Source organism: Bufo gargarizans, chromosome 11, assembly GCF_014858855.1.
Source record: "Bufo gargarizans isolate SCDJY-AF-19 chromosome 11, ASM1485885v1, whole genome shotgun sequence".
Lineage (NCBI taxonomy): Eukaryota > Metazoa > Chordata > Amphibia > Anura > Bufonidae > Bufo > Bufo gargarizans.
Genome location: NC_058090.1, coordinates 95,426,885 through 95,438,330, shown reverse-complemented (window position 1 = coordinate 95,438,330; position 11,446 = coordinate 95,426,885). Strand labels below are relative to the sequence as shown.

Below are 11,446 nucleotides of genomic sequence, written 5' to 3'. Positions count from 1 at the left end.
AAAAAACAACCACACCATTGAGGGTTAAATGCACTTGGTCGCAGCTTGTGCTGGCGCACCACAAGACACAAAATGGCAGCCGATCACCCCAGAAAAAAGTGACTGACAAACGGTCTGGGCAGCCTAAAAACAGTGAGCAATTGAATTTCAGCAGCTCAATGATGCACAGCTGCAGATCGATCGATTAATCAAGTCCTTTGGAGAAGTTAATCTGCCTAATCTCGCCCTACTGTCGCAGCCGCAACCTCTCCCTACGCTAATCAGAGCAGAGTGACGGGCGGCGCTATGTGACTCCAGCTTAAATAGAGGCTGGGTCACATGGTGCTCTGGCCAATCACAGCCATGCCAATAGTAGGCATGGCTGTGATGGCCTCTTGGGGCAAGTAGTATGACGCTTGTTGATTGGCTGCTTTGCGGAAGTGGGGCTAGCGGAAGTGGCAGTAAGGCTGTGTTCTCATCATTGTTTATTTTTCCTTTCTTCTGAGCCGTCAGAAGAACAGAAGACTAAACAAAATGAAGCCTGTATTTTGAGCCTCTTTCAGACGGTCTGTAATTACATAGTAACATAGTATAGAAGGCCAAAAAAAGACATTTTTCCATCCAGTTTGGCCTGTTATCCTGCAAGTTGATCCAGAGGAAGGCAAAAAAAAGCCTCTGAGGTAGAAGCCAATTTTCCCCACTTGAGGGGAAAAAAAATTCCTTCCCGACTCCAATCAGGCAATCAGAATAACTCCCTGGATCGATAATTGATCAGAATTGGTAGGTCAAAAGCAGGAGTGGGTCCAAAATAGAGATAAAATGGAATATAAATATTTGGATGTTGAAATTGTGCTGTGGCTGCTGCTTCCTCCACCCCTTCTTCTACTGCTACTTGTGTCTTCTAACAGCAAAATTTTTGCCGGTTCCTTTGGAGGGCCCAGTCAACTGTCTGTTCGCCATGGTGTTGTCACGGCTGAGGATGGGGGAAACCCTCAGCCGTGTGATGCCAGGTGATGTTGTGACTGGTCGGCCAGGAGAACAGGATAGGGAGCAGGTCACCTCCTCAAACATCCCTAACCTGACCCTAACTCCTACCTGCATGGGCCAACCTTTAAGGTAGGAGGACCCATGCGCAGGAACCTCGGAGCCCTGACTTACCCTCCGCAGATCCCTGAGCTAGGAGCTGGGTAAGACGACCTACTCCTCCTAGGCACGGAGGAGCAGGAGTCTCCATGGCCAAGCTGTTGGGAAAAGGGGAACTCATACAGCCTTACGGGAATGACAGGCGAACTATTAGTTCCACCAACCTGTCACAGCCTTGCTGACTGGATCCCTGTGCAAACAGGAATCCAGAACCGTAAGCTGCACCAAAACACATAGGAAGGTCCCAACAGAACATAACATAGAACATCACACACAGCAAAACATAAACATAAGGACAATATCTTTATGACCACAGGGGTGGCTCTCACTGGCAGGTAATATGCACAGGAGGCTGCTCCAGCCAAGCATGACTGAAGCAACCTACTGAGCCATGCCAAACACCAAGGCTTTATAGGCCAAGAAGCCACACCCCACAGTCGGACACACCCAGTGACATCACACACACACTGGGAAGGAAGTTAACCCTTCCAGCACCACAGAAGGGAAACACACATAGGAAAAGTGTCCAACAGTAGCAACACACTGTGGTTGCTGCCGCTAGCAACGACATGGGTGGCAACCGTGTCCTGGGAGATAGCCCGGAGGCCGGGACACTGCCACCACATGTACAGACAGCCAAACGTTGCCACGGGCAACCACAGTGCAGGAAAAGTGTCAGTGCACACCACACATACTACACAGAGTGCACACAGACATACAACACAGTGAACACAATACACACACCTAACATAGAGGTTGCTAGGTGCAACCGCATGCACAGCAGGAAAGCTGCCACATACATATGTTGTCAGCTGCAACCACAGGTGAGGCAAATACCACTGCCCTCACCTGTGATTGACAACAAAACCAAACCGCTGACCATCGCATGCGGTTGAAGAGTCACGGTCATAGCCATGGCCGTGACAGGTGTACTGTAATTGTATTAACTAAGAATGTGGCAGCAGTTCAACAAAATACACGTGGCAATATGTCAGACCACTCTTTAATACTGAGGCATAGTAAATCTATGTATAAACTAACAGATTCATGGGGATGATGGCAGCAATTTAACAATATGCACATGGCGATATATTAGACCACTCTTTAATACTGAGGCATAGTAATCCTATGTACAAACTAACAGATTGACGGGGATTGTGGCAACAGTCCAACAAGATGTACACGGCGATATATTAGACTGCATTTTAATACTGAGTCACAATAATTCTATGCATAAACTAACATATTAAATGGGATTAGGTGAACACAATGCACATGGCGATTACACTAAACCTGCACTGTCCCTGCATTATTCCTATGCTCTCCCTATAGACTCTAAAATTTCTCCCTACGATCTCCCTACACTATCCCTGCACTGTCCCTATCCAATATTCTCCTATTAGTAGCTTTCTGAAACACTGTCCCTAGTGCATAAGTGATTGTTACGTCTTTCCTTAAGCTCAGCTCATGAAATGGTGAAGACAGTGTGGGGTGAGGCTTTTATAGGGCTGTCACATCACAGGGGATGGCTATCTACTTATTGGCTGTCTGCATGGCATTATGGGTGATGACTTCTTACTTTCACTTTGTAACACGTATAGAAAAAAAAATGATTCTTTACTATGAATTGCAAGGAAATTTGGATTTGAATTCCACTTTGGATGCTTCAATTCACTCAACACTAGTCATACTCTTTATCAGGCATATAACCTAACTAGTAATAGCCTTCCAAATGGGTCTATCCCAACCCAAAACCAGTGTTTTTGTTCCTCTATTGTACATACCTCCACATACATGATTTGGGTCTTCATTGCCTATCAGTCAATAATAATAATATTTATATAGCGCCACCATATTCCGCAGCACTTTACAATTCAGAGGGTTCATGTACAAATTAAAAGACATCACAACATAACTAGCTAATATTCAACTGAAAGGCTAGGAGTGAGGGCCCTGCTTGCAAGAGTTTACAATCTATGAGGAAGTGGGGGCGACACAAAAGATATGCAGTAGTCAAGCCATTTTTGTACTGAAAGCAGTGGTGTAGGCCGATCTGCTTCGGGTGTGAGAGGTTAGAAGATCGAGTTCAGGACTGAGGAGTTGGGGGGAGGGGTTACTTGGGGAACAACCAGTTAAGCCTGCCTGAAAAGCTGTGTTTTTATGGCATGTGTGAAGGTAGGGAAGTTAGGAATTTACCTGATATTCCAGAGAGTAGGTGCTGCTTGAGAAAAGTCTTGAAGACAAGAGAGAGAGGTACAAATTATGGAGGATTTCAATCTTAGATCACTAACAGAATGGAGAGCATGAGTAGGGTGGTAGATGGAAGTGAGGGAGGAGATGTATGGAGGTGTCCCACTGTGGAGAGCTTTGTGGGTGAGGCTGAGAAGTTTAAACTGTATTCTGCGGTGGATGGGCAACCAGTGAAGCGACAGGCAAAGGCTAGTAGCATTAGTATAGCGGGTGGCCAGATAGATGAGCCTTGCTGCAGCATTTAAGACAGAATGAAGGAGACAGAGAGTTTAGTGAGAGGGAGACCAATTAGTAATGAATTAAATATGTTTTGGCCGTTTCCACCTTAAGAAAAGGGTGGATTCTGGAGATATTCTTGAGGTGCAGATGACAAGAGCATCCAAATTATTGGATATGGGGGAAAAAAGGAAAAAACAAACATGACCCCAAGACAGCGGGTGTGCTGTCCAGGATTTATGATAGTGTCACAGACCGAAATTAAAATATCAAGTTTAGGTGGGTTAGTAAATGAAGAAAGACAAGAAGTTCAATTTTTGAGAGATTTAATTTTAGATACAAAGAGGACATGATGTTAGAGACAGCTGCTGTTTTGGGGTAAAGCAGGGGTGATGTCAGGGGATGAATTGCATAGTTCAGTGTTGTCAGCATAGAGATGGTACTTCAAGCATGGGCAGAAACCTGAGGAACCCCAAGATCAAGAGGAAGAAGAGAAGTAGAGCCAGCAAATAATACACTAAATAAGCAGCCTGAGAGATAGAAAGAGAACCAGGAGAGAGGAGTGTCTTTAAGGCCAATTGAGTGGAACATGGTGAGGAGTTTGCTGTCTACCGTATCAACCACTGCAGAGAGATTCAGGAGAATCAGTAGAGAATAGTCACCATTCCTTTTTGCTGTCAGTAAGGGCAGTTTCTGTAGACTGGAGAGGATAAAAGGCAGATTGTAAGGGGTCAAGAAGAGGGTTTGCAGAGAGATAGCTTATTAAGCGAGAGTAGACAAGACGTTCAAGGAGTTTAGAGGTGAAGGGGAGGTTAGAAACAGGTTGGTAGTTAGCAGTACAGGTCGGGTCAAGAGATTTTTTTAGTAGTGGGGTTATAACAGAATGTTTGCAAAAGGACGGAATAATACCAGAAGAGAGTGAAGTTAAATATTGTAGTAAAGTGAGTGATGATAGCTGGGGAGAGGGACCGAAGAAGGTGTGAGGAAATAGGATCACTGATGTAGATCGTTGGTCGAGAAGAAGATAGAAGCCTGGAGTCAAGAACACTGAGTCAATTTCGTTCAAGTGTGGTCCTTATAAAAGTTACCTAACCAGCACATTTTCACCACAATATGTTTTTCCACCTGAAAAAATGGGGCAACTTCTGGAGCCCACTCACTGATGAGTAATTCTGCTTTTATTGATGAAAATATGGAAAAAATATGGAAGATCAGAATGCAGAACCAAGCCTCTGTCCATTGTGTCACAGTTGAAGTCACAATCGGCTCTTTGTGCTCAGCTAATTACAGTACAGTGATGAATGCTATGAATGGTCTCTGTCTATCCTTCACTGCTCCAGACAAGACCAGCCCAGACTTTTGATTTCAGCATTCACTGGCATGTAAGGAACTACCTCGTTGGTGCTCCTGCTGTGTGCTCTTCTGATTCCCTTAATAAAGAAAGACAACATATCTGATACCACTGGTAGTGGCATGGATTTATATGACCATGTCCACTATTTGCCTTGTTGCAAAGGGACAATTTTTCATTTAGACCTATGTATTGCATCATTTTGCCATCTGAAACCCAAGGGGGGCATGCCAGTGACGATTTGTGATATTTCCATCAGCTGTCTACATTGATCTCTTATATACACTCATTGACAAAAAATAACACACCAAGAAGAAGTTGTTGGAATTAAATAAAGGGTTATATGTGTGAATGTAATGATGATATACGTAAGATATTACAATATTAGAGAGAACTGTACAATTGAAAGAAAGCTCCAGAACCTAGTTGGAAAGCCTCTAGCCTGCATACAAGATGAGATACGATTGAGCATGGAGGCATACAGGTTTCATGTAGATCCTGCATATTTGCAGATGGCTAAAGCTGGTGTCCCAGCTGGTCCAATACATTTATGACAGGTGATAAATCTGGCGACCAGGAGAGGTGTTGCAATCTGGAGGATATTCCATTTGTTTTGTGCGGACAAACATTTTTCTGCTGAAAAATGCCAGTTGGAAGCCCTACCCTGAGAGAGAACAGGTGACTGCAGGATGTCCTGCACATATCACTGAGCTGTTAATGTCCCTCATATCACTACTAAGGGTGACCGACTATCATATGCAATGGTTCCCCAGATCATCACGCCAGTGTTTTGGGCAGTGCATCACCCCACAGCAAAGGCAGGATTGAAGCACTCATCATGAGGCCTCAATACTCTAACCTGACTGTTATTGGATAACAAAGTAACATAGGGGGAGATTTATCCAACTGGTGTAAAGTAGAACTGGCTTAGTTGCCCATAGTAACCAATCAGATCCCACCTTTCATTTTTACAGCTCCTTTGGAAAATGAATGGTGGAATCTGATTGGTTGTTATGGGCAACTAAGCCAGTTCTACTTTACACCAGTTTGATAAATCTCCTCCATAGTTTGTTAGGTTGAAAGAAGACATCTGCCCATCCAGCTCAGCCTGCTATCCTTCAAGTTGATTCAGAGGAAGGCCAAAAAAAAAACCCTGTGAGGTAGATTCTAATTTTCCTCATTTCAGGGAAACAAAATAATTTCCTGACTCCAATCAGGCATCAGAATAACTCCCTGAATCAACGACCCCTCTCTAGTAGCTAAATCCTGTAATATTATTACACTCCAGAAATACATACAAGCCATTCTTGAACTCTTTTAGTAAAGTCACTATCACCACCTCTCGGGCAGAGCGTTCCGTAGTCTCACTGCTCTTACCGTAAAGAATCCTCTTCTATGTTTGTGTACAAGCCTTCTTTCCTCCAGATGCAGAGGATGTCCCCTCGTCACAGTCACAGTCCTGGGGATAAATATATGATGGGAGTGATCTCAGTACTGACCCCTGATATACAGTCAGGTCCATAAATATTGGGACATTGACACAATTCTAACATTTTTGCCTCTATACACCACCACAATGAATTTGAAAAGAAACGAACAAGATGTGCTTTAACTGCAGACTGTCAGCTTTAATTTGAGGGTATTTACATCCAAATCAGGTGAATGGTGTAGGAATGACAACAGTTTCCATATGTGCCTGCCACTTGTTAAGGGGCCAAAAGTAATGGGACAGAATAATATTCATAAATCAAACTTTCAATTTTTAATACTTGGTTGCAAATCCTTTGCAGTCAATCACAGCCTGAAGTCTGGAATGCATAGACATCACCAGACCCTGGGTTTCATCCCTGGTGATGCTCTGCCAGGCCTCTACTGCAACTGTCTGCAGTTCCTGCTTGTTCTTGGGACATTTTCCCTTCAGTTTTGTCTTCAGCAAGTGAAATGCATGCTCAATCAGATTCAGCTCAGGTGATGGACTTGTCCATTGCATAACATTCCACTTCTTTCCCTTAAAAAACTCTTTGGTTGCTTTTGCAGTATGCTTTGGTCATTGTCCATCTGCACTGTGAAGCCTCCGTCCAATAAGTTCTGAAGCATTTGGCTGAATATGAGCAGATAATATTGTCCGAAACACTTCAGAATTCATCCTGCTGCTTTCGTCAGCAGTCACATCATCCATAAATACAAGAGAACCAGTTTTATTGGCAGCCATACATGCCCACGCCATGACACTACCACCACCATGCTTCGCTGATGAGGTGGTATGCTTAGGATCATGAGCAGTTTCTTTCCTTCTCCATACTCTTCTCTTCCCATCACTCTGGTTGAGACCAAGTTGATCTTGGTCTTATCTGTCCATAGGATGTTGTTCCAGAACTGTGAAGGCTTTTTTAGATGTCGTTTGGCAAACTCTAATCTGGCCTTCCTGTTTTTGAGGCTCACCAATGGTTTACATCTTGTGGTGAACTCTCTGTATTCACTCTGGTGAAGTCTTCTCTTGATTGTTGACTTTGACACACATACACCTACCTCCTGGAGAGTGTTCTTGATCTGGCCAACTGTTGTGAAGGGTGTTTTCTTCACCAGGGAAATAATTCTTCGGTCATCCACCACAGTTGTTCTCCGTGGTCTTCCTAGTCTTTTGTTGTTGCTGAGCTCACCGGTGTGTTCCTTCTTTTTCAGAATGTTCCAAACAGTTGTTTTGGCCACGCCTAGTGTTTTTGCTATCTCTCTGATGGGTTTGTTGTGTTTTTTCAGCCTAATGATGGTTTGCTTCACTGATAGTGACAGCTCTTTGGATCTCATCTTGAGAGTTGACAGCAAAAGATTCTAAATGCAAATAGCACACTTGAAATGAATGAGGGAATAACACACACGTGGCCATGGAACAGCTGAGAAGCCAGTTGTCCCATTACTTTTTGTCCCTTAACAAGTGGGAGGCACATATGCAAACTGTTGTAATTCCTACACCGTTCACCTGATTTGGATGTAAATACCCTCAAATTAAAGCTGACAGTCTGCAGTTAAAGCACATCTTCTTTGTTTCAGTTCAAATTCATTGTGGTGGTGTATAGAGCCAAAAATGTTAGAGATGTGTCGATGTCCCAATATTTATGGACCTGACTGTATTTATACATATTAATTAGATCTCCCCTCAGTCGTCTTTTTTCTAACGTGAATAACCCTAATGTTGATAATCTTTCAGGGTACTGTAGTCCCCCCATTCCAGTTATTACTTTAGTTGCCCTCCTCTGAACCCTCTCCAGCTCTGCTATGTCTGCCTTGTTCACAGGAGCCCAGAACTGTACACAGTAATCCATGTGTGGTCTGACTAGTGATTTGTAAAGTGGTAGGACTATGTTCTCATCACGGGCATCTATTCCCCTTTTGATGCAACCCATTATTTTATTGGCCTGGGCAGCAGCTGCCTGACACTGGTTTCTATAGTTTAGTTTGCTATTCACCAAAATTCCTAGGTCCTTTTCCATGTCAGTGTTAGGGTCCATTCACGCGTCCGTTGTTTCTTTCCTGATCTGTTCCGTTTTTTGCGGAACAGATCTGGACCAGTTCTGTACCCATTCATTTTCAATGGGTCCTGAAAAAAATCGGACAGCTCAATGTCTGATTTTTTTTCAGGACCCATTGAAAATGAATGGATACAAAACTGGTCCAGATCTGTTCTGCAAAAAACAGAACAGATCAGGAAAGAAATAACGGACGTGTGAATGGACCCTTACCCAGTGTTTTACCATTTAGTATGAACAGGTGACTTGCCTTATTCCTTCCCATGTGCATAACCTTACATTTGTCAGTGTTAAACCTCATCTGCCACTTCTCTGCCCAAGCCTCCAATCTATCCAGATCCATCTGTAGCAGTATAGTGTCCTCTTCCGTGTCAATTACTTTTCACAGTTTAGGCTCCAATCAGACGTCCGCAAATGGGTCCGCATCCGTTCCGCAATTTCAGGAACGGGTGCGGACCCATTCATTCTCAATGGGGCAGATCGGGATGCGGAGAGCACACTATGTGCTCTCCGCATCCTTATTTCCAGAGCGTGGCCCCGAACTTCCGGGATGCGGCTCTGCAAAAAAATAGAACATGTCCTATTTTTGTCTGCAATTGAGGACAAGAATAGGCAGTTCTATGGGGGGGTGTCGGCCGGGTGTATTGCCGATCAGCAATACACCATGGACGTGTGAATGGACCCTAGTGTCATCTGCAAAAATTGCTATTTTACTGTGCAAGCCTTCTACAAGATCATTAATAAATATATTAAAGAGAATAGGGCCCAATACTGACCCCTGTGGTACCGCACTAGTGACCCAATCTGAGTGATGTGATCTCAAACAGAACCTGGATTCATTGCTAAAGACGATACAGTTCCAGTCAACAGCAGTCTAGAATTGTCATTTATGACATCACTGCAAATGTAGGTAATGGATGGAATGACACCAAATTTACTTCAGCTAAGGGTCTGGAAATTATCCAGGCTGATACAGCTGTGTCTAATAAAGGTGCCTCCTGTGTCTGGATGGTGGACACAATATTGTGGAAACTGATCATGATTGTGAGTGGATCAAATGATCCACTCTACTGGTAGTCTGTCTGGGCCACCTGAAGCCTGGTTGAAACATGTGCAGGCCCTCACATAACCATTGCTTACAACACTTCATGACAGCTAGTTCAAAATGGCAATTCTTTGAAAAGACTATCCTGCTTCGCTCAGTCCAATAATGCACCTACTCTAAAAGTCTATCAACTTAGAGTGTGTCATAGAAGCATGTGTAACAGACAATACCAACAATACCCAAAAGAAGCCTAAGAGAGCATGTTTATAGGGAAGCACTTTTATGACAATTTGTGGCAAGACCCAGTGTGTAATCAAAACAGACCTACAATCATATATGTTCAACATATCATAAACATATGAGTGTTCACAGTACGTCGAGTTCCACAGAAATCCAATATTGAAACGTTTTTCATACTTCCTTGCCGGGACGTTCCCTATGCTTCTTATTTGGCCCTAGAATGAATCTGTTGAGTGTAGTTGATGGTTAGGACAGCAGAATTATAGTCACTGAAATTGATTGTAGTCGAAAGGGGTAATGCTACTTAACTTTCGAGCAATTGGAGAAGGGCTGGGCCCAAGTAAGCTTTTTGCACTACTTTTAGTGACATTATATCCTCTTCAGTTGATTGATGAGGGTGTTTTTCACATCCTTGTTCCTTATACTATATATAAAAGGATTCAGCATCGGAGTTACTGTCGTATAAAGAATGGGCAGCACCTGGTCTGTTTTATTAGAGAAATTGTTGTATTTTTGTGGACGCAGATAAGTGAACATAATAGTCCCAAAGAAGAGGGTGACGACAATGAGGTGAGAGGCGCATGTGGAAAAGGACTTCTGCCTCCCTTGTGATGAAGTAATCTTCAGAATTGTGGAGATAATATGGATATATGAAATCAGAATCAATGAGAAGGAACACATAACAATAATTCCTGCTCCAAAGTATAGAGATATCTTATTAAGAAAAGTATCTCCACAAGATATTCGTATAAAAGCAGGTACCTCGCAAACATAGTTGTTGATGTTGTGAGACTTGCAAAATGGAAGTTGGAATGTGAGGGTCACTTGAAGCAAAGAGTTAATAAATGAAGCACTCCATGGCACTACAGCCATGTAAAAACAAACTGTCTTGTTCATTATGGTGTTATAATGCAATGGTCTACAAATAGCAGCAAACCTATCATAGGCCATGACAGCAAGTATTAGACATTCTGTAGAGCCCAAAGCTAAGGAGAAGTACATCTGTGTGGCGCACCCTATTAAGGAAATGCTTCTGTCTTTAGCCAAAGTGTTCTTTAAAATCACAGGGGCGATGGAGGAGGAGAAGCAGATATCAATGATAGAGAGGTTGATCAGGAAAAAGTACATAGGGCTGTGTAGAGTTGGATTGATCCTGACAATGATGATCAGCAGAAAGTTCCCTGATATCGTTATAAAATACATTATCAAAAATAATACGAATAATATAACTTGTAGATGAGGGGTAGTGGACAACCCAAGTAAGGTGAACCTATGGGAAGTTTGGTTTAATTGTTCCATCCAAAACATTTAGGTGGTTCTTGATATATAATTAAAAAAAATGTTGCCAAAATATAGTTTTCAAATTAATTATGATAGTGTATACTGGTTGTGCAATTGAGAACCACAAGAATGCAAACTTAAATCTGGCAGATCACCATTGCTTTGATGGAGTCTAGAACTGAAAGAGTACAGAGGATAGTAAGCTATTGAGAGTGCAAAGAAGAGCATTACACTAAATCTCTACAGATTCTAAAGGTTATCTTGTGGACCTGCTGCTGAGTGACTTCTGCATCAGTGCTGAGTAGAGCTCTTGAGTAGTGCTATGGTCATAAAAGATATGAATTCTTGTCTGATATCAGCCATCCAAAATTATCAATTTAAACTATACACTGTTTGATGTTCAAGGGAAACTTGGAC

At 42.8% G+C, this 11,446-nt stretch overlaps 1 protein-coding gene across 1 annotated transcript; it reads right to left on the bottom strand.

Moving 5' to 3' along the window:
• Window positions 1-10,117: 10,117 nt before the first annotated feature.
• On the bottom strand, window positions 10,118-11,047 carry LOC122922243 (olfactory receptor 5V1-like). The gene has a single exon (XM_044272813.1). The coding sequence runs from the start codon at window positions 11,045-11,047 to the stop codon at window positions 10,118-10,120; it is 930 nt and encodes a 309-aa protein (XP_044128748.1).
• Window positions 11,048-11,446: the final 399 nt, after the last annotated feature.

Coding starts and splice junctions, on each gene's coding strand:
- LOC122922243 (XM_044272813.1), bottom strand. CDS start 11,047: ATGGAACAATTAAACCAAACTTCCCATAGGTTCACCTTACTTGGGTTG.